This window comes from Sphaerodactylus townsendi, linkage group LG05 (genome assembly GCF_021028975.2).
Source record: "Sphaerodactylus townsendi isolate TG3544 linkage group LG05, MPM_Stown_v2.3, whole genome shotgun sequence".
NCBI classification, from domain to species: Eukaryota; Metazoa; Chordata; class Lepidosauria; order Squamata; family Sphaerodactylidae; genus Sphaerodactylus; species Sphaerodactylus townsendi.
The window spans coordinates 93667748-93695537 of NC_059429.1; the positions used below are offsets into that span (position 1 = coordinate 93667748).

Here is a 27790-nt window from a genome sequence, read left to right on the forward strand (position 1 = left end):
GGGGAAACATTGGGATTTCCCCACTCTCACTGACTGTGGGGCTTTTAGGATCTTCCGCGCTGCAAGTGGGATTGCATCAGTATAGAAATCTCTGCCACAGAAGAAACTTACCCTTGCTGTGGGGAATAGCACCAGTGAATAATAGACCTTAGTTCTTTCTTTAATTTGCTCTCACTTTGAGAAGAGACGGGTAAATCCAAACCTCAAATGAAGGATGTCTTTACATAACGTGGAAGTTTTGTGTAAATGAAAACTTCTGCTGTACAGAACTGTCAACTCCTGTTAATGCTTAGGGATTCTATACAGTGGCCAGAATTTTCTTTTAAACTTGCGATTCATTTGCTCTTAACTTTCACTTTCTAAATTGCTCAGACCTAAACAGATATGCACAGACCAAATTTAAACTGCAGGACATCTAGGCAAGAACAGGCTCTTTTGTATAGTGTAACTAGCTGAGAATTCATGAAGCATTATGATCAAAAATTATTATTAGAAAATCTTTCTAAAAAGATTATTATTAGAAAATCTTTAGATCTTTCTAAAAATCTTTCTAATAAGAATCCAGCAGTGGGATCAGCTCTCCCTAAGGGGTCCAGGTCTCCTGATGAAATGGAAAATGACCCAGTATTGCACCACTCCCCCAAATTCCCCATTGCTGCTTTACATCCCAGCAGGAGGAAAATGTGTGTGTGTGTGTGGGAGGGGGAGGCTCACTGTCATTTCTGGTGCAAAACCAGAAGTGTCTTCATGTCAGGGTGCCATTCTGGGATTCACTCAAAACTCTATTTGGGAAATCCTAGAATACCATGATGACAACACTTCCAGTTTTGTGCTGGATCACACATTGGTGCAATACAATGGTGGGATTCAGCCTATTCGCACCTATTCGGTAGAACCGGTAGCTAATTTTTTTGTCTAGTTCAGATAACTGGCTGTAATCTCGTCGCTGAGTCCTTTTGGAACCGGTTGTTAAATTATTTAAATCCTACCACTGGTGCAATACCAGAGAGCTTATCCCCGCTCCCTATTTCTCCTGGTGGCTGGCAACCTACCCTGATATCAAATTGCAGAATATCTGCCATTCCTATGCATAGCCAGCTACTATTTTTATGGGTAGCATACCCTAACCTTCCAGTAGTATCTTGCAATGAATATCCTGCTTTTAAACAAACCAATGGAATATTTTCATTATAGGGTGGCGAGTCTATGATAGATAGCATTTGCTTGTTCTCATAAATTTACCATTATGCAGCAAATGAGAAGACATTTGCAAATGTAGTTTTCTATAGTAGGAATATTTTGTACCATTCTTTTGCCCTTTGAAAACTCATTTGTAAGAATAAGCAAATTTGGCTACAAGACAGCCATTTGAATTAATAAGCCGTGACTACTTGGACTGACAACTGTGCAAGGCCTTCTTGTAGCAAATCTGAGGAATGAACCAAAAAGCAGCATTTACTTGATTCTGCTTCTGCAGTTAGCAACAAGGACAGGGGCAGGAAATTCAGACAACTGTCCTTGTATGTCAAAGTGTCCATGGAACTCTGCAAAGGAAGGTTGAACAGCTCCTCTGTAAAGATAGAGCTAAATACTGCAGCAAATCAGGGAGACTCCAGTGCTAATAACCAATTTGGAGAACACTTCCATGCAACTGTAACAACAACAAAAAAAGACAGCCCCATCCTGTGCCCCCTTCCCTAGGATGATGATGAATGAATGTAGCCCTTGAAACATGGGTCTCAAGGTCCAATAGGGATATTCCTGAGAGGAACAGCTGTGCCTTGACCTCCTTGCTGTGAACAGCTGTGTGGCCCAAGCCTATGTTTTGTGTACTCAGCTGGGGTATAGCAAGCTGGGCTCAAGTTGGAGTCCTATAGTTTTCATCCTCTTCTGAAGATTGAATGTTTCTGTTGCAGGAGGCCCGCAATCTCAAGCTTGCAGTAAGTGGTCTCTACAGTTTAGCAGCATGGATCAGGTGCCCTGGGACCTCTTCAGGTGTAGTTTCCTGGGCCACCAAGAGGAATAACAAAGACTGAGATGTCATCACCAGAGCCTAGTTTGTCATTGGCCAGCCTCCAGCCACGGTCTTTTAGAACCCCTCTGGACCTCATCACCAACTCCTGGGCTACCATAGTGTATCTGAAAAACAAGAGCCATCTAGTCAGCAACTATCTCCATTCCTTTAATGCAACAGGTATAATACTGCACTCAATTGTTTTGACATGCTCTTTTTTAAAATATGCAGGGAGTTTGCCATAATTACCTCTTTCACTTCATCATATGCTGATGGGCATGGCAAACAGAGAGAAGGAAAGAGGTAAGATTTAACATTTTGGTGTAGTAGGATAGCAGTTAGGAGTAGAAGGATATAGCCAGACTGGAAAATCTTATCATTGGAAGACATGACCATCCAGTGCAGGAAGAACAGGCAGCAGCTAGGGACCCAATAGTGGGGGCAGCAAGGTAGGCCTGGGGTGACCCATGGAAGTCAATAAAAGTGGCCAACAGCAGGACACAGCTGAGGATCATGGCCCCACCCCAGCACCCACTTCCTAAAAGTCCAGGTAGGCTCTCGAGTGAGAGGGCCAATCAGTGCCTGGCAGGGCCTGACTGACAGCCTGAGGACCAATCATGGCTTGGGAGCAGGGCTTTCCCAAAGAGGAATGGGAGTAAGTCTGGAAAGGGTGGGTGGAGGAATATGGGGAAAGGGTTTAAAGGAGGAGGAAAACATGGGGGTGGAGAAGGAAGGAGGGAAAAGCAGATAAAAAGGGGGAACTGCAGTCAGAAATGGACAGGAGAGAGAGTGAGAGAGCCAGGCACCAGTCCACACCCTCCCAGTTAAGGCCAACTGAGAGGGGCACACCCTGGAGGACCACTGAGCTTGAGGGCCCACTCACAAAGGGCCTGAGCCTGGCCCATCGCCATAGAAAGTTCTGAAGCATAGGACGGATGGCAGATGGGTCCAACCTCAGCCGGCCACAGGGGGAACGCCACAAAGACAAAGCACTTATGGGGAAGTTTCCACTAATCAAATGGCATGGGAAGAAACGGTTAACAACCCTCCACTCCAGCACCATTCCCCCCAACACAAATAAGGACTGCTAGTAGCTGCTTTTCACTATTTGAAGTCAGTATCAGCAAATCTGATCATACATTACCCACATAACATGACATTCAACTGACCGCCCCTCCCTGCGGCATCTACTTACAGAAAAATTGGCCTACTCACCTGCAAGGGTCATTGGGCTCATAGCGCATGAGAACATCCAACGCCATATTGGCCACTTCTTGATTACTGGTGACATCCCAGAGGCCATCAGTGCCCATGACAAGCACATCATCAGGACAGTGCTCGTACTGAGTGAGGTCATAGATGCGGACCTGTGAAAACAAGAAACACAGCCTTACTGCAAACATGACTAACCACAGCAAGGAATTCTTCACCCACAGGAAACTGGTATCCCATGCATCTTCTGCGTTACACACTGTGGCATTCTAAGCCACTTCCTCCCTGATTTTATGGGTGCCTACAAAGGGTTGCTAATGCCACAGCACTTGGACTGCACAAGTTTAATCAGCATCCTCTGGACTGCTTGGCTCAATGAGGTCATATTCAAGTTTTGTTGGTGCAGTGTCACACCAGGTTGAAAAGAATCTGTCACGTTCACCATGCATCTTCATCTGATTTAGGAAGAGACCTTGCAGTGTGGCATGAATACAGTTTCGTCAGTGCAGCTCCAGTCTTCAATTGCTGCACAGATGCAACACTGCATAGCAGTGGCATACGGCCCTAGGGATGTGGGGTAATCCATGTCCCCAGGTTCATGCCTTCTAGTCATGTGGGGAGTGCTGAATGACCCCCCCATGTGATCAAATGGTTTGTACCTTTGGCTAGAGCAGGGAGTAATTCCCATCAGCATGGCCAATTGGCCATTCTTGGGGCTGATGGGAACCTGCGGCTCTCCAGATGTTCAGGAACTACAATTCCCATCAGCCTCTGTCAGCATGGCCAATTGGCCATTCTGGTAGGAGCTGATGGGGCTGTAGTTCCTGAGCCCATGGGCTAAACACAGGGGAAGCTAGAGCTGGAGCTTGCCAGGGACCCACGGTGCCTGGTGCCCTGCTTAGCTCCTCGCCTCCAGCCAGAGGCGCAAAGCTGAGCTGGCCGCTAGGGCTCCCAGTCCTGCCTTCCCCAGCTGTGGAGGGCAGGACTGAGAGCCCCTGCCTCCCTGACAGGCATGCCAGTGGGGAGAAGCCTCGCGCACAGCGGGAGGCCTCTTCCTCCCTGGCACACCTGGCGGTGGCTCTGATGAGCAGAGGGAGAGGAGGCGTGCAGAGATGGGGAGGAAAGCCTGCAGGCTTCTCTTCCCCTAACCCTCGGCTTCCCTAGAATCGCGGGTGTAGGGACGGGCTTCTCTTCCCATCTCTACACTCACAGTGCCAGGGAAGATGTGGGTGAACTGGCATGCAGAGACAGGGAGGGAAGCCTGCAGGCTTCTCTTCCCTTTACCTGCGGCTTCTCGGGCACTAGGGATGCAGGGACGGGCTTCTCTTCCCATCCCTGCACCCGTGATGCCAGAAAAGCCACAGGTGAAGGGAAAAGAAGCAGTTGGTTTCTCTTCCCATCCTCGCATATGCCAAGGGTGGGCAGGGAAGAGGGGCTGGCTGCAGAACAGCTGGCTTCTCTTCCCTGCCCAAGCAGCAGCCCCGGCATGAGAGAATCTCCCACCCCGCCAGTTCAGGTAAGTGGCAGGGTGAATGGGTCGGGGTGGGGGAACCCCCCCGGAGGAGATTTTGCCTCCAGGCGCAATCTGGGTCCTGTATGCCTCTGCTGCATAGAACTGCTTTGCTGCAAGACCTTGCATGTGTTCCAGTTCCTAATTTGCCTTACTCATCAGAGCCAAAAGAGGAACTATCAATATATAGGGAGGGGATTTTCTGCATGTTTTAGCTCCTCTGAAAATCAATGGGATCATCTAATTAGACATGAGACCACCACAAAATATGTCATTCAAGGTATCTTTGCCTCACTACTAACACACACACACCCCTCCCCCCGAGATGGTGCATAGAGTGCCAATGCTGCATCAAAGGAACTATGTGGGAAAGGCTCTTTTACTGGGCCCAAGTACTTGGCATGATCCTTGTACCACAGAAGAATATGAAGAGGAAGCACAGAGGAAATGTTTATACAATTTAAAAAAATCTTAAATATTGGATTTCTAATGCTCCTTCAAATTCAGGTCAATTTTAGTTTCTAAACTCCACCATTCAAGTTTTAACATATTTTCCTTTAAAAAAGTCTTGAAGGAGAAAAAATATTCCAGTTCAAACACTAGAATTTAAAGCTAATAAGTCTGTCACAGTGCATTATTTCTTTTATCCTTTCCTCCAAAAGACTGAGGATAGTATATGGGCCCCACCCTGTATCTTCACAAGAATTCTAGGCTGAGTGACTTCCATGACTGAAAGAGAATCAGAATCCAGGTCTTCTTAGCCTAACTCCACTGCAGGGAAGAAGGAATAGCAAAAAGTCCCTCAGCTTGCTCCTAGTTTGCCCTTTTTATATAAGCCCTTGCTTCTGATTTGCTTGCCTCTGGGATGCAGGATAAGAAAGGTTTGATGTAGATGTTGGAGCTGTACACTTTGAGATCATGATCTCCCAGGCCGCGAGTCACTCCAATGGTTGCCATCATTCGTGCCTAAGAGGAGAAAAATGTCACAACATATATGACCGTGTGGAGCTGCATTTGCCAAGTTGGATGGTCTTTCTAGCTCAGGATGGACTATTGACAGCAGTTCTCCAGTACATCTTCCCAACATCTGTTGCCTTAATTGTTTTATCAAAGAGATGCCAGGTCTTGAACTCTAGGCTTTCTGCATGGAAAGAAGGTGCACCACCACTGAAACATAACTCTTTTGACTCCTCTATATTTTTGTGTGGGAAGCAACGAGATGACAAGTACAGGAATTTATGAAAGTGGGAAAAGGGCCTTTTACTCTAACCTATTCAAGCTACACTTCAAGGAGTCAACGGCATTTCCCTTTCTAGGCTAATAACTACATGATTCACTTAATGTGTTTTTCCTTTTAGTTAATGTGTTTTTAATTTTAGTTCCTGCCTCCCTGAGCATGATAGTGGGAATCACCCAAAATGTCCTCATGTCCTCAGAGGTGAAGGACCTTTCACGGTAAGTATCCAATGGCCCGCTCTTCTTCAGACACTTCCTCGTGTCCTCAACACACCTTTTTACCCTCTCCATATACAAGTGGAAATTTCATGTCATCTTCTTCTATCCTTTTATATGCCCTAGTTTGGAAAGAAAACACACACATCATAGCTATGTTGCTATTCAGATAGAAGTAACCATAATCTCAGAAACAGAGAACTAAAGAATGCTAATGCTATAGGAAATTTTTTCCTATCAGACAGCAAGCTGCAGCCAATTCTTGTCAGCAACATTTCACTTTCACCCTTTGGGTACAGACTCATTTCTTTTGTCCCACAGTCATTTTCAATCACACTCCTGAGGCACTATACAATCTGGTTTGTATAGGGCAATAGCTGGATGAATATACACACCACGGGCAATAAAATGTCATATTCAACTCCTTCAAAACTAAACAAAATCCTTCCGTAGTTTCTTTCCAGTTTTATTAATGTGACACAAAGGATGCAGGGTGAAAGAAGGAATTTCCCATCACATAAGCTGTGATTTCATCAGTGGTACCTTTAATTTCTTCCGGAATCAATAAAGTTTAGATGAGATGAAAAAAAAGGTGGGGGGAGTTACCAGCCATTCATGGTTTGGTCCCTGTATAGCATCTTCTTTCCCAGTTCCTTATGCTGGATTCTTCGAGGAAACTCAAGATGAGTAAACTCATTCCCCAGCAACTCGGGTCTCAAAAAGCCCTGTAAGAGAAAATAATTGCTTTACCCATAGGCAAATAAGCCTATGCAGAAACCACAGGCAAGAGGATGAATCAAACTGCTTGTTGGCTGAATGCTAAAATGTTAAGCTTGCCTTTACACACAATCGTTCCCAGAGTAAACTGATATCCATGAATGTGCTGGCTTGTGATCTGTCTCTCTTGTAAGGAAGTATTCTGCTTTTTATGTGCAAGTCCATTTTAATAGAACAACTGAGGACAGGTTGTTCTTCATTCTTCTAAACAAGTGCCCCAATGAACATTTTGGTTTCCTTAAATGTAAACTCCAGTCTGCCCTTTCCAAGCAGTGGGGAAGAACAGTTCCAACAATTGTCGCAGTTATCGTTTTTATTTTTTACATTCCCAATTGAAATGCTTATTATAATGATGGTCACATCAAAGACTTTACAATACAAATCTCAGGCCAATTCTTTAGATCTCAAGAGAATGTTCTCAGATTGCGCCAGTACCAGTGACAGCAAACATATGAACCAAAGCAAGTTAATTTTTACTTTGGCAAAGTTAACAAGGGGTTGGATCTTCTATTTTTGCCTCAGTGGAATGAGTGCATTCTATCCCAAGGCACTTTTTGATGATGCAAAGTGTTCTTGTGCCAGTGGAATGAAGTATAGGCTTCATCTCTATGGTTACTTGCAGCCTAGCTTTGCAGCTTTTACTTGAGTTTAGAATTGTGCTCGGGGTTAACACTTAGAAGGTTCCATTTGGTACAGTCATATATGATCATAGTAGACAGAAGCCTTTGCAACTTTAATGAAGAGGATATAGTATGCATATGTATCACATAGTCATCCAATTACAAAATGAAGTATAAACAAATAAGCATGAGTCACACACAAAGAGGCTTTCAGATTCAAAACACATTATCAATGAAAACAAGAGATGAAGCTAGGGAAGGTGGTACGGCACATATGCACATGCGCGTACTGCACTTTCACAGAGAAAGGGCGCACAATGTTCTAGTCTAGATCCTGTTCTCTGGCAGTCCTTGATATGATATTTGCTCATATGGTGGCAATGACGACATACAAGATGTGAAAGGGGAGCGCACAGTAGTGGTGGCAGCTTCTCTCCTGAAGAATAGAAATTATTGGGGAATATAACAGGGAATTAATCCTGAATTTGAACTCTGAAGAGACAGTTTTTAATGTGTACTGTGGAAGCAAACTGGTCACTCACAACAGTTTCTCACATTACTTTTACAAGATGCACACCTTAAGATCCATGTTGGGATTCAGCCCACAGAAGACATAACTTTCACACGCGATAAAATGAGGGCCAGAAGCTTTCTTCCAGATATCTATTTTTCCTTCTCATTGCCATTTTCATCAAGATTTAATTGTCAGGAATGGCCCTCTAATTCCTATAACCTGTCAATATCCCTAAAAGAGGCAACTGCTCAGCAAACCCTCAGCTAAGAAGCCAGCAATGCAAGCCCAGATGGATGCATGCACATTAAGACCACTCAAAAAGCCTTGCGATAGGGGCCCAGGACCAACTCAGAAATAAGAAAATGAAAGAAGGGGGAGATCTGAGAGTGGAGTTCCTCAAAGCATGTCCTGAAAGGGGGCAAACTCTGGATTCTGACTGTTTGTTCACCTGGAATGTGGGTCGAACAGCACTGGGTGAAAAGCAGGAAACATAGGCCCCTTCCGTACACGCAAAATAATGCGTTTTCAAACTACTTTCACAACTGTTTGCAAGTGGATTTTGCTATTCCGCACAGCTTCAAAGAGCACTGAAAGCAGTTTGAAAGTGCATTATTCTGCATGTGCGGAATGAGCCTAAGCCACATTCAGTAATCATGAATATGCATGCTAGTAACAGCAGGAACTAAGTACTGAAGGCTTAAGGAGGAAGGGCAAACATTAGGCGAAAGGGCAGATATTGACTCCTGTGCTCTCAATTTTTGGGGGCAGAAGTACAGCTCCAGAAAATAATGCACATACAATCAGGAAAGTGGTTAAAAACAGCATCATGGATCTCATTGGCACAATGATAGGATCATTAGTAGTGCTTCTAACGGCAAAGAGATGGAGCCACAAAAGGGCTTTGCCTCAAGTAAAGCGCTCACACCCATGGGGGAAGTGCTGGATTGGTTTTTTGAGTGACAGTTTCCTTATCATAACCAGCTGAAGAGGATTGGTTACTCAATGAAATTTCCTCCTTTCCAAGGCACAGAGGCTGCTTGGATATAGAGCAGAAGATAAGATTCCATCTGGTGTCTTGCCAAGGAGGTATACTCTGAGCCAGGAAACACAGCCAGCCAGCAATAGCTCCACTGGCTCATGTTCAGGATTCTCTTTTTGAGCTTCACTGGATTTCTTTCCCCAACCCTGGTTTAAGCTGTTTTCAAATTGGAGGCAAAAAGGTACCCCTGCCAAAGCAGCAAGCAGAGTAGGAATGGGTGGGGACAATGTCCCCATGTCCTGTTCCCTTGCTGCTCCTTTGCCTCCATCACCCACCATGCTCTTTTCTGTCCTGCCTGCACAGTGTGCAGAGACCCCACAATCAAGTGCCTCCAGGCGTTTTTTCTAGCCATGCTGTATTGTAGAGTTGCAAGAGAAAAATGGCAGATAAGGAAAAGATTTAACCACCTTTTCTTTCCTGCTGCTTCCTAGCTCCAAATCACTCAAAGTGTCTATCCCCATGTTTGTCAGGGTTTTAATATATGCCTTAATGTGTAGAGACACTCTCAGTATTGTACCTTCAACAAGATAACCTAGAGATGACCTCTAGGGTGGGATGACACGTTATGTTTTTTATCTATGATTATTTTCCTGACTTTTAAAAAGAAAACAGAATACCGTGGCAGGAGGTGGGGGGAGCTGCAATTCAAAAGACAAGACGGGAGCAGTGTGACACAAATTATTTAATTCTTACCCCTTGCAGTTTCACCAGCCAACTGCAAAAATATTAATATCCACAAACTTTCTACACTGTGTGTGTGAGAGGGCACTTTTTGAGAGCCAATTTTGGGCAGTAAAATGGTCCAAGAGGAAACAGTAAATAGTCTCCGTTCTCCCCTGCACCCGTCCCACCCATTAAATTGCACTGGTTTGAAAAGAAAACTTCAGGGAAAAAAACATTGCAAACTTACAATTATAACATTTTCAGGGTAGCCATGTTGGTCTGCAGTAGAACAGTTAGATTCGAGTCTAGTGACACCTTGGAGACCAACAAGATCTTCAGGGTATAAGCTTTCGAGAGCCAAAGTTCCCTTTGCAAGGCACACGTTGGATGGAGGGAGCTTGAAAGCTCATACCCTGAAAATATTGTTGGCATCCAAGGTGCTACACGACCAGACTCAGTAACACATATCATCTACTTCTGCCCTTACTTTAACTTAACAGGGTAACTGATACATTTTCAGAGATATTATTTAAAATTCTAGGATTTATTTAAAATTATTAAAATTATTTTTTAAAACCCTGCTATTCACTGCCCTGGACTATTTAATTGGGAGTAGATTAGACATTTTAATGTGCTTGATCTTCTGGTATTGTAACTCAACATGGTTCTTTAGCAGATAATGGGATAGCAAAATCTAATCAACCTCTTTTCTTCACAATGATAGAACATCTTGCATGAGCAGAACTGGTTCTGAAACTATTCTGATAACTTTTTATAACTGTACATTTCCACATATGATGAATGATCACAAAAGAAAGGTTTAGATATTCCTCAGGCCAGATGAATAAAAATGGCTGTACAGATGCCAGTCAATGAATCAATCCTCAGCAGAGTAACATTCTTCTAAGACCCTTGACTCTAAGGGATGCAGAAGGGTGTAACTCTGCTTAGGACTGCACTGCAAAGCTTCTGACTTACACAGAACATTGTAGACTCTTTTTCTTTATATAGACCCCCCCCCCCCATGCCATGCGACAAACTACTTTTGAACATCTGCTCAGTTTCAAAAGCTCCTGGAATTAGTTTGTGTATGGCTTTGAAACATAGGCCAGGTTTGCTCTGGAACATGTATTTCAGCAAGCAGCCCCCCCCCCCCCCCCCCCCCCCCCGCCAGTTGTCTTTTCCCAGCAAACCTAAGGGGGCCTTACAAGTTCATACATAATCAGCTTCTAAAGTAAAATCATGGTCAGTGTGGCAGTGTTAGGTGGTGGAGGCGGTGGGTTAAAACAAATCGTATAGGAAGAAAGTTCTTTCTTACTAAAAACTGCAGCCTTTGCCTCTCTGTCTCTGGAGTAAACTCCCTGGACATTGGAATGATTTCCCCATTACGGATGACAATGGCCCTGCAATGAAACATGGAATGATGGTATTAGAGGGAGGGAGGAGGGAGGGAGATCGATAGAGAAGAGAGACAGAATAGAAAGGGCAAGCAGCAGTTAAATAATAGGGCAAAGGAAAATAGTGTCAGCCAAAGATCACTCGGTATGTGCAGAAAGACAAAAAGCACCTGTGCTCTCATGTACAGAACACATCACAAGTACCTTGAATCAGGAGCTGATGTCCCAAAGCTCCTTCCTCCACGGAGCTTCTTCCCATTGGGACAGACATTTACCGTTTTTGGAAGAAGATAGTTGTGGGGGTGGGTGAGGGGCTATGTAGTATTTTACACTCCTAAGCACATAGGTCTCAAATGAACTGTCAAGCAAAATCTTCCTTTCTAGCCTTATTTCCTCTTTTCCCAGCAAAACAGTCCCTAGGAAAATGCTTTAGCTACCATGTTTTATTTCATTTATTTAGAATTTTTAACTGACCTATCTCAAGGATTAGGCTAAACCCTCATTTTTGGCTCACACATACATTATTTTTGGCTCAAACATACATTAAATGCACATTTGGCTGAAAGGGACATTAAGCCAGGAAGAAGACAAAAGCTGGCACAGGGCCATTCAATTAAATTTATGAATGAGCCAAGATATCACAAATTTGTCACATCTCAGTCCAGAACTATCTCCTGTCTGCGCAGGGACAGTACATGAAAATTTATGTGAGGGAGGCTGCTTCCAGGTCTGGAGTCAAGGATACTCTTTCCACTTTCAGGATCCCCACTGACTGGTTTTTAATTTACCCCACTTTTCTTTCCAATGGAGACCCAACACAGCTTACAACATTGTTGTTCTCTCCTCTATTTTATCCTGGCAATATCCCTGTGAGGTAGGAGAGGCTGATAGTATATAACTTGCTCAGGGGTGGCCATCCTATGGTGCTCCAGATGTTAATGGACTACAGGGGCTAATGGGAATTGTGGTCCATGGTAACATCTGGAGCACCATAGGTTGGCCACCCCTCAACTAGCCGAAGGACACCCTGTGAGCTTCCATGGTACAAGAATTTGTGACTGCAGAGATAACATGCTTCTTCACAGCAAATATGTTATAAAATAAACATGGTTGAGAAAAAGACCTTAGCCCCATTGTTCCTTCGCAAATCTATATACACAGAATCAAGTGCTAAGTTTATAGATCTGAACAAGGAGGTCAGTGTGTGAGGGGAGGGACAAGCAGTAAAAATGACAGTGAAACCTTTTGAGGACAATACTCCACAAGTGTGTATAGCCTGAGGTTTATCATATTATTCTCTCCATGGAGGAGAAAACCTATAAGGGCAGGAGGTCATAAAAGTTCCTCTAGCTATGGGTAAGGTAGGCAGGTGGGCAAAATGCAGACACTGCAACAAAGAAATGCAAGTTCTGGTAGCCCAAATGAAACAACATAATGGTCAGTTCTGCACAGCTGAAATACGATATCATGAAAATGTTAAAAAAAAGGAACCCTGGGACTCTGCACAACCTTTTTCTTAAGACGACCTAAGAATGCCTTATTTCTGCTCAAGATGTCTTTAAAAAAGCTTCAAAGTGCACCTTTCCCCCTATGCCACCTTAGGAGAAAGACATCTCCTGCCCAGCTGTATGGAATGCAGACCTCAGGAGGTGTCTTATGTTTCCCACTTGACTGTTTTGCTCTCTGGTCAGTTTCACCCTTTGCTTGCACCCAACATTTTGTGTGCAGCTGCTGGGATTCTCCCTGTCACCATTTGCTGAGGGTTACTTCAGGATGTTTGCTCTGTAGGCTCTGATCCTGCGTGCCTTTTCAGTCTGAAAAGTACATAGTTGTACTCAGTTGCTCCTGCTGATTCTGACAAGATATATCTTCCCATTTTTTTTAGGAACTACATTTGTAGCTACACAGACACACAGAGGAGACTCTTGGCCACTCAGAAGATGGGTCTGCTGCCTATTGAACAGTACTGGGTTGACCTGTCCACGAACTGACTTGGTTTTTAATAAGAAAAAAACTGTCAGTTCATGGAGGGCAGCTATAAAAATAGCTCCTTGATTTTTTTTTTAAATAGGGAAACTATATATTGCCAGAATTGGCAGGACAGCTTACAAATATGTACTTCTCAGGCTGAAAAAGGTGCCCAGGATCGGAGCCTGCAAGCAAACATTCTGGGGCAAACATTCTCAGCAAATGAAGGCAGGGAACATCCCTTCAGCAGCACACAAAACGTCAGGTGCAAGAAAAGGTGAAACTGATCAGAGAGCAAAATGTTTGGGTGGGAAACATCCTCTTTTTCCCACTGGTGCCTTTGATGTCTGCATCTTTGATGTCTGCATCCAGAAGCTGCATCTTTTTAAGACATCCCCAGGATGAGTTATTTTGGGAGTGTGGAGTGAAAAGATGCAGTCTCTTTTTTTAAGGATGTCCCACATATTTTTATGTGTGTGCTGTGCAGAACAGACCAATGAGAAGTGCTTTGAAACAGCATAATGAGAAGATGCTTTGATGAAGATGACAAAAGAAAGATGATTGAAAAGGCAGGATCTTCAGATTGGCAAATATTTTGATTTCACCATATATCTTAAAAACTGCCTTGAGGTGGTTTTCACACAACCCAAATATAAAGGGCCAAAAAAGCTATTTATCTCATTTTGGGGAAGAACTTCACACAGGGCTCTTCCCCAAAATGGGTTCAGCCCGTTATAGTTCCCTCAACCTAGGTTTTTACAAAAATCGCTAAACTAGCAACCTTTTTGAAGAACTTGGGCAGAAGCTATTCTTGAGTGAACAGCATGGAAGCAGCTTCCGTTTAACTTTTCCTGCCTGCTGCCCAATTTTTGTGCCTCCTGGCCATGGCCCACACACTTACTTTCATTTTTGCAGCCATCTGCCATTGCAAGAGGGGATTCTGCCAGTCCCTCTTCTTCTCACAGTTCACTAAGCATGGGGAAGGAGAGGGATTCTCTGACTGAGCTCCCTTCAAATATCCCAAGAAAGGCGGGAGGGGGAAATTATTTGCCACTGCTACCTGGACTGTTTGCAATTGCTTCCTGGAAGGGTGAAATCTCCAGTGCCAAGGCAAACAGGGGAAAACTAGTTCATTAATAACAAGTTACACAGGTTATTAGTGTGCTATGCAGAAACCACCATTGTCATATTTGAGCAAAAATATATTTGTTATTATTACTGCCTGTTACTGTCATTTTGATGCAATTATTATGAAGAAATAAAGAGCTGAAACAAGCAGATATTTCTTTTGGGGGGCAGTACTGAGTGGCAGTGAATACAATGAGTAAGCAGAAATAGCATCAATAATTATAAAATAACAGCATCAACCTTCCAGATCACTATCCTACTGTTCTACAGTTTCCGAATTATCTGACCAGGATACTGTTTCAGGCACATCAAATACATAATATATTCACAGTACATCACCTAAAAAAATCTGAAACCACCATAGAGAAGTTTGTGATAAAAACCAGCAGATTAGAAAAAGTGCTAATTGATGAAAAAATTGCCCAGTTTGTTTGTGACAAACTCTTCTTTCCCGTTGGATTGAAAACCCACACGTCATTAGTATGGTACAGTCATTGAGACCAAGATACAGTCCACCCAGCAGAGCAGATGTTGCAGAAAAACTGCTGAATAAAGTGTATAAATGGGACAATATGGACAGGTCTAGAGGGTAAAATTGTTAATCTGAGTCTTGATGGCTGGAGTAATGTCTATGATGATCCTGTTGTATGTGCTTGTACAATGACAGAAGAAGGGGATGTTTTTCTTGCAGAAACCATTGATATGTTGGAAAGGCACACACAGCAAAAGAAATAATAAATGTGAAAAAAAATCAAATTATCTAGCACACAGTTTAGTCACAGACAATGCTACAAAAATATCCAAGATAAGAAGAAATGTAGAAGAGAATGAAGAGAATAAAAAACTAATAATATGTTGCAGTGCTCATTTCCTGCACCTCCTAACCAAAGACTTCAATGTCCCAGAAATAAAGACGAATGTCACTGAAATTGCTAAATATGTAACTATCATTTTGATGCAGCAGCTCTGAAAGGAGTAGGTGGAATCTAACTGTCTCCAGCTCATTTTCTTATGAATATTGCCAATGTCAGGTACCAGAGTCAAATCTTCAGTGCTGAAGGGGAGGAGTTAGCTATGACATGTGTATCCATGAATCATCCATCTGTGATAAACTTCAAACCTAAAGGAGAACCATTCAAGAACTACACATTTGCTGATGATGTCTTTCATGTGTAGAAAAAAGTCACACCAGTGAACTGGTACATGTAATTTATTAAGCATTTGGAATTAAGAGACTGTTGAAGTAATGATTTCACTTTTAACAGCAGTATCTTCTTCAGCTGGCATAGAAAGAATATTCTCTTCAATGTATTGTCGAAGGCTTTCACGGCCGGAATCACTGGGGTGCTGTGTGGTTTCCGGGCTGTATGGCCGTGTTTTAGCAGCATTCTCTCCTAACGTTTCACCCGCATCTATAGCCGGCATCTTCAGAGGTGCATCACTGAGGGAAGTCTGTTACACACTGTGATGCACCTCTGAAGATGCCGGCTGCGGATGCGGGCGAAACGTTAGGACAGAATGCTGCTAGAACACGGCCATACAGCCCGGAAACCACGCAGCACCCCAATATTCTCTTCCTTTGGACTCATTCATTCCAAATTGAGAAATCATTTGGGAACCGATAGAACAGAAACATTTGGTTTTTTTTTCTTTTTCAGGTTATGAATAAACAAGAATATTAAAATGAAGGTAAGTGAGATACTGTTATGGCTCTATCATGAGATACTATAATGGGCTGTGAATTCCCTCTGAGGCCTGGGGTCTCCCTTTCCCTTCTCCCTCCTAACAGCAGCCTCTAACAGAAAATCCTCATCGAATTAAACTTCTCTGAATTGTCTTAGGGAAGATGCAACAGAAATTGAGAAGAATATATAATGTAGCTACATTCAGAGAATTTACACTTTGACTTATAATGTCTTTTGTGTATCTCTGAGTTGGCTTGACCTTCAAAACACAGTTGCTATCAAGGATGTTCCTTAGACTTGCTCTGTAATCAGATTTTCTACAACAGCTGAGAACAAAATTCATGACTTGACAACAGTAACAACTAAAAACATACATATCCACTAGGATGGCATTAGCAAGGCAATAAACCTTTATGTGACAAAATACATCTCAGACTTGGAAGGAAGCAGCAGAGGACTCAGAAAATACACAGAGAAGGGTTGCAATGACACATAACTTGAAGGTGGGGGTTAATTTCCATATAATTATCTCCCCTCTCTGAACATGCTGAATTCAAAATGCCTTGAACTATCAGGGAGTCACAAGAAGAAGAAGAAGAAGAAGAAGAAGAAGAAGAAGAAGAAGAAGAAGAAGAAGAAGAAGAAGAAGAAGAAGAAGAAGAAGAAGAAGAAGAGTTTCGATTTATACCCCACCTTCCTCTCCTGTAAGGAGTCTCAAGGTGGCTTGCAAACTCCTTTCTCCTTCCCCTCCGCACAACAGACACCTTGTGAGGTAGGTGAGGCTGAGAGAGTTCCGAAGAACTGTGACTAGCTCAAGGTCACCCAGCAGGAATGTAGGAGTGTGGAAACACATCTGGTTCACCAGCAAAGCCTCTGCCACTCTGGTGGAGGAGTGGGGAATCAAACTTGGTTCTCCAGATTAGAATCCACCTGCTCTTAACCACTACACCACACTAACTGGGGAGAGCAACACATCCTGAGCACATGACTTGCATCATAGTTTTGATGACAATGTCAGATTGCAATTTAATATTTTAAAATCCTGTAATAATTATATAATTATCAACATTTTACTTTTAAAATAGTTCCACTTTTTAAAAGAGTTTGGATGGGAAAAACTGTGACTATACATTTCTGCATATTTCAGACATCACATTTGTTCCAGAGTAGCTGAATGTTCTCAAAAAATCATCAAAAAGTTATTGAATATGATCTAGCCCAGCGGGCACATGGCTAAGATGCTTCTCTGAAACCCACCAGCAATGTTTCCTTTTTATACTGTAAAGACTAAAGACCAAGCTACATGATACACCTAACATGTGTTGGTCATGGGTGTGCAACCAGAGTCACAGGCAGATGTACATATCATATGCCCTAGAGAGGACACAAGGAGCGATAGGATAGAAAAAAAAAACCTTACCACCCTCTTCTCTTGTGAAAGCAGGGTGCAAGGAAATCAAAAGTTCCTTCCCCCCTCCCCCCATCAGGGGTCCCTTCTAGCTGTAACTGAACAAATGTTTTATAGGTGTGTTCCCCAAAATGTACCTACAAGTGTGAGTCTGATCATTTACCCATGATCTGGAACATGCTGGGTGTATTGCATGATCGGAAGCTTTAAGATTTTCCCTCTGCCATTTCTGACAGGAGAGTCCCTCAAAGCAATGACAAGTTGGAAGAAAAGCTGTAGTACACTCTTGATGCCTCTGGACACTGGAGGTACAGAAGGAGTCTATCTAGCATATTTGCCTCCTTACATGACTTTCCTTCTCTACTTCCTCTTCACAACAAATCTGTGAGGAAGATGGGGCTGAGAGTGACCGAAGATCACCTAGGGATCTTCATGGCTGATCAGGGATTTGGGTCTGGATCTCTTCAGTCTTAGTTTAACCAATATAAGAGTCTCCCTTATGACCCTTATTACAGGATAACCTTTTATTTCATTCATGTTATATGCTACCTTTCTGCCAGAAAAAAAAATCAAAGCAGCATATGATCAACAATAAAAACAATGAAGTATGGTTTAAAACGGACCAATTACAGTATCATAAACATATCCAGTCACTGAGAAGTTGAGCAACCGACTCCCTAAAACCATATTTACCACACATTTCCTGCTACCACCCTTGTAATATAGCAATGTGCCTACCAGAGAATGAACCTTGGACACACAAGAAGGTTTGCACTCTGTCACTGAGCCATGATGACATCCCTGTTATCCTCACCTGCTATTTAAAGGAAATCCATTTGCTCATTTTATCTTGGACTGAGCAGGCTGCCTATCTATGTCCTCTTGAGCAAGAATATTCACAACCAAGTAGCCACAAGTTGTTAGCAGATCACAAGAAACTGTGTTCTGCTAAGATCAAGCTACGTCCACCATTGAGTAGTGCAGCCTTAATATCTTTCTTCCTGGGACTGGGAATGTGTTTTACTAGCCAGTAGCCACATGTTTTCTTGCTGCTCAAACCCAGAAAACCACCTGATATATAACATTACAATTTCTTATAAAACAGGGGGACTGAAATTATCTTGAAGTTTTAAGGAGGGGGAAATGTCATATTCTATGTCATATTTTACTGGAAGAACTAGCCGAGAACAAACTGCTCTTCCCCGTACCATCAAACTGGCAACAGAAGGCATGGCTGCTGACCAATTTCTCTGCCTGTAGGGGAAAAAATGTCTTATTCCATTTGCAGAGACTTATTAAAAGTTATTTACCAGGTAATGTTCTTTATCTCCATGTCATGAGAAACTTCAGCTGCCCATTTCCACAAATTAACCTTTTTCTATTGAAGGGATGGAATGTTTTTGTTCAGACCTGTTGGCAACCCTCAGTCTGAAAAAAAAGAGGTCCAGAAGGGCACGGTCATCATCACCTTTTTTGTGTCACCACATGATTGATTGCCTAAAAACTATGCCAAAAGGATGGGATAAGCATGAGGCATGCATGGAGAGGTGGTAACACTGAACAATCCCTATATGAATGTTCCCTTAATTTTTCATTTGGTTTGGAATACATGTAAATTATTGATCTACAATAGCCTCAGGCTTCTGAGATCAGTTTTCTTTCTTTTGGTTTGTGTGCCCTTCAAGAACAGATTTTTTGAGGGTAGAAATGCCAGCAAATGCTTTCTCCTTTTTGCAGAGGTGTAATGCATAGAAATGGGTGGTTGCTGCTTCTCATGGCATGGAGGTAAGTGACGTCACCTGGTAAATGACATTCCATTAAACTGCCACCCAAAGGGTTGGATGTGTTTTTTTTCTCCAAGCAGTTGGCAACCCCATCACCCAGGACACTTGCTTAGAAAGGGGGCCTTGTCCTGACCAACTGGCAAGTATGAATGGAAATAGCTCCTGTTCATTTCCACTAATCAGTAAAGAAACTTTTATCCCTCCACTCACATGATTCAGTAGGCAAAACAGTCAAACAAACAACCCCTGCTTTCATCTCCTACCTACTATCGCCTGCATTGGCCACATAGAACTTTCCCAGGAGGTAAACCACAGCCAGAGCACAGCAGCCTCCAGATACATGGTGGGTCACCCGCTCTTTTTCGATCTGATTGTCCTGAGGAGACAGACAAGAAATAAGATCACAGGAGGAAGGAGGCAGTGACCAAACCAGGTCATGGAATAAAATAACCTGGGAAGTGAAACCATGTGATGTGTAGGACTTTTGCAGGTTGATTGTTTGTCTGATTTCAGCTTACATTAACTGTACCTGCAACTGAAAAGATAGCACAAAAAGCCCAACACTAGGATGTACTTTTTTCTCTGATGCACTGATTTGTTTTAATTTGCAGGGAGTTTTTACATGGGAGAACAAGTAAAAATATGACTTTCCCTACTTATAGTTTGAAATGCTATGGCCCATTCTACCATCAAAATTACATTGCCTCATTCTGCTACAAGTGAAGGACAGACATGAGGGTCAGAATAGATGAGAAGGTGTCTCCAAGTTCACCCTGGGGTTGCCATTCTGAAGAATTTCCAGTTCCACTCAGGAATTCCTATGAACTGCGCTGCTGGTGGCCAGTTCTGGTCCATACCACCATGGCATGTGGGGGGAAAGGGATCCTACCTTCCTCTCAAACCATTTTCCAACCAAACTTTTTCCAGAATGGCACCAGGAGGTGTTGTTTGCCCATACAAGCAGATACAATATTTGAGGTTGGAAAAACAGCTAAGGGAGAAGGCAGAATTCCCCTCCAAGGTCAGTTCCAACCAGAACTGCACCCCTGTTGCATAGTTTAAAGGAGTTCCCAGTTGTTAACTCACTCTTTAAAATGGTGGTACATTCCCAGAACGAACTCAAAAACACCAGTCTCATTGTCTTTGACCTAAGAGGGGCTATTGGCCAATTATGACATGAACTGAAGGAAGGAAGGACACGCAATTGCTTATAACAAGTATTTTGGGACTCATATAAGAGTACCCTAGCAGCACTGCCCTTCAACAAACAGACATAAACACATGAACACACATACACAGCTTTCCCAGTCACTATGTTCATGCATTTTAAAAGGGGAAACTGGAGAGAATGCACACCCATGTGTACACATGCACTCAGAACAACTATTACTGCCACCACCATGACATACATGTATTTCATAATCCAGCATTTGCACTCTTGTACAAATCCTTGTGTAAGAAACAGTTCTAACAAAATTGGAAACCAAATGTGTTCCAAATAAAATTGGGGGTGGTGGTGGTGGTGGTGGTGGGATTCAGCAGGTCCGCACTACTTTGGCAGAACTGGTTATTAAAAAGGTGCTTGTAAACAATCAGTTGTTAAATTATTTTAATTCCCACCCCCGGAACCAGTTGTTAAATTATTTGAATTCCACCACAAAGGGGGGAGTGTATAGCAGACTGATGCTCCCCCCCCCCCACCAAATATCTCCTGCAAATCCTTTTGACACTCCTGGTTTAGCCTTAGAAGCAAAAGGGTTACATTAATTTCTAAATCAGACAGCTCAATTATTCTAACTGGGTCTGTAAATTTTCTTTTTGGATTTCACTTAACTTTTAGAATCAGCTCATGGATTCCTATATTCATAGCCTTTAGTAAAACATTTTTTTTCCACAGGAGCTCCTCTCAGTGTCTACTTTGCATCCATTTGTACTGCCCCAGGACATGGGGAGCAATGCCATTCTTTCTCACCATTCCTTGTTTTACACATAGCTCTTTTCTGGAACAGCATCTTTCACAGCTGCAGAGCCACCCATTCTAGTTAAAGTGGCTCCCTTGTCAAGAAAGGGAATTTGTGTGGATTTAATTTGCACTACAATCCTGCAAAGCACCATGTGGTGCTCCAGGGATATCATCTGTTTATCTGCATCGCTTTTGAATCATATGATGATATGGTGTTTGAGTGGCCTTGAGAAAGTTACTGCCCACACATCAATCCCATAATGCACCAGACCTGCCTCTGAAATGAGGAAAAAGACAAAAAGGAAGCAAACAAGCAGCGTTCAGCATGCCTACTGCTTCCCCACTGAAGGGTTGGGGGAAAAGCACAGAACAGATAAAATCTGTACAGATATGCATTAAAGTAATTTTAACAGCAAGGTGGAAAAGACTGTGGCACAGACCTATGGATATTCAAAGATGCTAAAAATATTTTCACAAAAGTAACACCACAGTTATCTACTGCCAGAGAAGAAAAGGAGTTCTGAAAATATGTTACAGCTCTCACTTTTTAAGTGGAGGTGTTTAATCTTCCTTATCGTCACTATGGGACCATTTTCTACATGGCATACTGTACTATCCCACAATTACTTGTGTGAAGCTGCTAATACAGGTTAGGCTGCTATGGAAAATGATATTAATGATTCAAGGCTCACATGGGATAGCTAATGAAATGAACAGTAGCCCTTTTCAGGTGGTAGTTTTGACTTTGTGTACAGAATGCATGTCATCCTCCTGATATGCGCAATTACCATTTTACATGGAAGGTGCAATGTGCATATATTCCAGTTTCAGAACATGTTTATCAAAACTGAAAATGCACATGTTGCTCCTTTCAGATGAAGTGGCAATCAGCATGAATTAGGAGAATCGTGTTTAAGGCATTCTCTCCATAAGCGTGATCAAACGTAACACCTAAAAAATGGCGAGTGGATCCTTGACAACTGTCCTACAGGAAACAGCAACTCTACAACAGCTCCAGTTTTAACATGCTGAAAACTACACATTAATTCATTTATGTGACTTTACTCATTTGTTCTGTGAAACCATGTGTAGTCATGAAAAAATGGTCTTTACAAAGAACAAATGGTTGACAAATTCCTTTCCACTGAAGGAAAGCATCTTTCTACTTCCTTGAAGATGAGCTTCTAATCCAACTTCTAGCTAAGCAAGTTTAGCTTGAACCTTCTGACAGGTCAGAGTGCTTGCCATATAGAATGCCATATCTAGACAATGAAATATAAATTTTGATTTGGACATATTTACACCATAAACTGATCTACACCATAAACCCGTTCCCTCTCTTAGTCTGCCCCATGAGAAGGGCAGGTGAATTACCTCCAGGAAAGGACATTTCCTGGAATGTTTGTGGGAAACTGTAACAGTTATACTGTTATAAAACTGATACAGGTTTGTAGTGAATATGCCTCTAGTGTACTTTATTTCCCTGTGTTGGGGCAGAGACAGGGACCTCAAACTGTACCAGGCTAAGCAGCAGAGGAAAAGTCAGCCAGAGCAGTCTCCTAATCTGCAGCTAGGTAAGCAAATACCCTGTCAGACCAAAATAGTAATGGGTTGCTATGTTGGCATCTTGGCTGCAAAAGGAAGTGAATGCATATTCCAGACGGAGAAGGGCCAGACCGGACTGGGACGCAGTTCTCACTGAAGGACTCTCTCCAGGCATTTTTGCCTTCATGACGCTGTGAGGAATGTGTGAGCCAATATGAGAATGTTTTGTTATTTATTTAGATCTCTTTCATCTCCTGTCCAAAATGTCAAAATGGTTCAGGGCAGGTTACAAATCTACCCTCATCATATTTCAACCTTCTAAGATAGTTGAAACAAATAGAGAATAATTTAAGCAAAGCCACTCAATGGGTTTTATGGCCAGGTGAGATTTGAACCTGGAATTTCCCAGTTCTGGCTCTCATGTCCACCCAAATGATATAGGTTTCTTAAAGCTGTACAGCTTAAGCACAATTTCAACTGCTGGGGGCTACAGCTTAAACTGACCTAGAAACTGTGTCAGAACAAAAAAATCTGAGTAGGAGTAAATCTTTGCAATCCTACAGCACTGGATTAGCCTGCTTTCTTCAGAACTTCCCATTGTTTCATAGCTCACTCACCATCTCTTTGAATGCATTCTCAATGGCTCCCACTACCAAACTCTCATGGGAAACTGCCTTCTCCATATGGAAACGTGGCAAGGCATTGTTGGGAACCTCAATATCTTCCTCTGCCAAGGGAGCTCTGTTTGGTTCTCCTGAAACAGTCCTGGAGGCATCTTGCAGGCAGATTGGTGGAGGGGAGGGGTCCTGGAGGATGTGTACTATTTCCCTGAGCTGATCACGGATGTGGAAGTGTAGCAGCTTAGATGCCATCACTGCAGCTCCGCTTCCGGCATGCCCATCGAACAAGCCCCAGTAATAAAAGTACAGGCCTTTGTTGCCCTGCTGGGAGCAAAAAAAAAATAAAATGAAAAAGTTGCCCTAAACAGATGTCAAAAGTAAGAGTAAATATCAAAACACAAAAACTCTTTCAAAAAGATAACAAGCAAGAGGCAATTGTGATGTGCAATCCTCCCTTGTAGCTTCTCCATTCAAGCCAGGTCATTGGTCTACTAGGGTCATTATTGTGTGCTAGGACTGGCAGTGGCCCTCAAGCAAAACCTCAAGCAAAATGGTCTCAAGCAAAACCTACTACTTTCACAACATCTATTACCTGATACTTTCAACTGTTAACTGCTCTTTCATTGAATATTCCTGCACAATTTTTATAATAAATCACTTTATTTATATTTTGTGGCATTTTTGAATGTAGGAGATTCACACACACACACACCCCACATGACCCAGGTGAATGGCGCCTGGGCAGTCTGCCCCCTCTTGCCCCCTTAGATACTTCTTGAAATAGAGAGCCAAAATATCCCAAATTCTGCACCAAAACAACCTGAATCATGTCTATTTACTGTTTAACAAACATATATTTATCCCACCTTACGAAGCAGTTGAAGACATCATACATAGGATTCCTCCTCCCAATTTTATCCTCAAAACATGGGCCAAGCAATCCAGCAAGTCAAGTGAAGATTTGAACCAAGGATTCCCCAACTGTAGTCTTATCCACTAACCACTATACAATATTGGATCTCATTCTTTTACAAATGGTTTCTATGGTTTTATTATTACATTATTTTACTTTGTGAGCCACCTGAACACATCTCTGGCAAGGTGGCATATAGAACAAATGTTTCCACAAATTTTATGCCATGCTGAATTTAATCTACTTTGGCTGGTCATGCAGAAGACAAATAGCGATGCTCTAGCCCTAAGTAACAGAAACCTCTTTCAGCAACATTTCTGGTTTTTGAGAATTTGACAGGCCCTGCCCATATATACCGCATTCTTGACACCTTCTGTGGCATCATAAAGGCTCAAAACATAAAGCTGCCTTATATTGAATCAGACAATTAGTCCATCACAGTCAGTAATGTCTGTTCAGACTGGAACAGTCTCAGATAGAAGTCTTTCACATCCCGTACCACCTGATTCTTTTAGCTGGAGAAGCTGGTTATTGACACCTGGGATCTTCTGCATGGTAAGCAGATGCTCAGCTACTGGGCTATAGCCCCTTCCCCTCAAACACTGTATTTAAAGTAAAGCTGCCATGATTCCTGTGTTGATGGCCAAGATAAAGGTTTTTGAAACTCATTGGCAGTTGTATCACATACAGGCTGTTTCCGCACGGTGGCGGAAACGCAGCCCATGCTGGTGGAAGCCCGGGAACTGCTCACATGGCAGCGTGTGAGCAGCCGTGCAGATCCGCCCCACCGGAGAGGTGGCTCCGCACGGAGCCGCCTCTGACCTGCCTGTCCAACGTTGCTCTGGAGGGCTGCAGGGACCCGCCCACACTGCCCTCTGACCTCCAGGGGTTGGAGGGCAGCATGGGCGGGTCTCTGAAGCCTTCCAGAGTGATGCTGGACAGGCAGGTCAGTGGAGGCCACAGAAAAAGCGGCATCTTCCCGCCGGTGCAGTTTGTACCATGCCGCCGACAAGACGCCGCTTTTCAAAAACCTTGCTCGATGAGCGAGGTTTAAAGCGGCGGCTTTACACCACTCCAGGGCAGCCAGGACTTCACAGCAGCACCTCCTGTGTGAATGCTTCCCCAGGGATGGCATTTTTGCCATCCCTGGGGTGCTGTATTCCACCCATAGTCTAGCTCATAAAGGCCCACAGATGATAAGGAAAGGTCCAGAGTAAACATATGAAGAAGGCAGTATCATACGTGAACTGGTCCTTAACAGTTGGTATCTGAGAACTGAAGCTATCTTTTTTCTCAAAAAAGGGTAGAAGTGAGATATAAACACAGAACTGGCAGTTAACTCTCATAAGAGACTAAGTTCAATTATTATACTGCTTACCCCCTCTGGGTCTCCAGATGTTTCCTTGAAGGCTGGATTATTCCTCTGATTGCCTCGCTTTTCCACAAATACTGCCTCACAGCAGGCTTGATCCTCATTGTGCTGGCTCTTGCCTGCATTTATCACCCTGGGAAGGAAAGAAGGTTTCAGAGAAGCACACAATTCAGTCAGAGCGAATGTTTAATTTGATCAGAGGGTTTTATTTTGCCATGCTACTCCTCATGCCTCATACAAAGGACCTGGGGATGAAGACAGACTATTATTTCCTTCAGAAAGTTGAAGACAATCATACTTCAGAGGCAACCTGACACATTTGTGAATGCCAAGATCTACTGCTGTCTCAGGTGAACTACTTTAACCTGCTAAAAACCGGCCATTACGGTGTGTACACTCATATTATTATTATTGCTATTTATATATACTGCCTGTTTGATTAGAAGTAACAAAATAAAAGGGGAAAGATTTATACGATCTGAAGAGAAACCAGAGTGCCCGTTAACAACTAAGGCCCACTGTTCCCCTCTTAGAGGAGTTTTAATAGCCGGACGCCATCTGTATTTAAAATGGTTACGGTAATTGAGCGCTGCATTTTAACTTGTGGACCAGTACTCTGTACGGTATTTTATCTATCCACTTGTCTGTTGTTATTGTTGTAAACCGCCCTGAGCCCTCCGGGAGAGGGCGGTATATAAGTGGAATAATAATAAATAAATAAATAAAGAGTATATATGATCTGAAGAGAAAACTTCCCAGAAAAGTGCAGAGAGTTAATGGGAACTGCCTCAGAATAAATGATTTTTTAAATGTGCACAGCACAGTGGCTTATCAGAAGCCATAAAGAGCTAGAGCTCAACCTACTTTTTGAAAGCAGTTGGCTAGCACCGGGTAAGGTGTCAGTGGGTGCTGCAGGGTTCACAGGCACCATATTGGAGACCCCTGGTTTATATAATGGGAGGCAATGTCTCTCTGAAGCCATTTTCAGCTTCCTTAAAAATTAAGGAACTACCAGGCAAAGTGATATCACTTTGCCTTCTTTGTGTTACACAGAGAAAAACTGCTTCACATGCTGGTTTAACTCTTCAGGCAGCCTTTATCACAGATGGTCTGCTGAGTTTCTAATAACTGGCAGCTAATACATCCCATAATGCAGAACTAAATGAGCAAAAGGAAACAGGAATTCTTACTCATACTACTTAGGCAACTTCTTATACATGGCTACCAGGGGGGAAAAGTGGTTGACTCCTATCAGTTACAAAACTCAGTTTTGTGGGAGGAAGTTATAGAAAGGCGAAACAGAAAGTGTGCTGTGGACAAGAACTCTAAGTTGCAGACAATTCTGTATGCAGAGCAAAAAGTATTTGACACTGAGGAAGTACTATTGGAATGGAACAGGGAGTTTTAAATTGCTTCATATATCCATGATGAGAGGCTAGAAAAACCTGTGTGCCTCTAGAGTCTGACCAACCCAACTTTAAAAGAGCACATAGAAACCTTCAGCACATGTGATATGTCATCTTGCAGAAACCCCACTGTATAGAGCAGGCATAGACAGATATACATCGATAATATCCCTTTCCTTCATCAAGAGATCAAGGTAATGTATAGAAGGTTCACAGATAGTCCAGACCTTGTTCAACAAGGTTGTTACATCAGATCTCTTCAGACTAGGCCTTGAGTTCCTCTAAAAGAGACAGCAACATGAGGAGGAATAACTTCATGATTCCTTAGAAGATTGAAATAATTTGTAGAACAGAGTACAGGAGCTGTTCCATATCCCACCATGCTAGGGTTGGCCATTGGACAGGAAAAAACTATTTAGTCCATTGACCAAACAAAGAATGGTCAAGGATATTTAAAGCATAAAATTAACTACAACAAAACGACTTTCATCATCAACCGTTATTGATAATTATATAAAAAACAATTTTGTGAATGATTACTGGGAAATAATCAACTATGTTTAAAACATTTTTTAGATTCTTAGAATGTTTAAAAATGTCTGAGGTTGTAGAAATATGAACAGTTCTCTTGGACTTTTATTCTGGAACACCCGGGCCAGCCTAAATATTTAACAGAAAAAAGCAAAATAATAGGACCCATTTAAAAAACAACAACCAGATTCTGTGTAGAGAGATCAGTTGTACCAGGTGTTCAGTTGAAGAAGCTTTGCTGGGTTACCATATTTGTCTTGGGTTGCTGA

General features: G+C 42.7%; 1 protein-coding gene across 5 annotated transcripts in view; it reads right to left on the reverse strand.

Moving 5' to 3' along the window:
* Positions 1–554: 554 nt before the first annotated feature.
* PPM1J (protein phosphatase, Mg2+/Mn2+ dependent 1J) overlaps positions 555–27790 on the reverse strand; it is a 33928-nt gene continuing 6692 nt past the window's right edge. For 3 of the 5 annotated variants that reach the window (XM_048498738.1, XM_048498737.1, XM_048498734.1), the window contains exons 2-10: positions 25591–25717; positions 23297–23623; positions 19435–19547; positions 11120–11204; positions 6795–6913; positions 6247–6310; positions 5595–5702; positions 3230–3381; positions 555–2139 (exon numbers count right to left, since the gene is read on the reverse strand). In XM_048498738.1, coding sequence (XP_048354695.1) covers positions 1992–2139; positions 3230–3381; positions 5595–5702; positions 6247–6310; positions 6795–6913; positions 11120–11204; positions 19435–19547; positions 23297–23551 — 1044 coding nt within the window. In that variant the 5' untranslated portion in view covers positions 23552–23623; positions 25591–25717 and the 3' untranslated portion in view covers positions 555–1991. The remainder of the gene's footprint in view (positions 2140–3229; positions 3382–5594; positions 5703–6246; positions 6311–6794; positions 6914–11119; positions 11205–19434; positions 19548–23296; positions 23624–25590; positions 25718–27790) is intronic. The other 2 variants (XM_048498735.1, XM_048498736.1) reach the window with 2 other exon arrangements.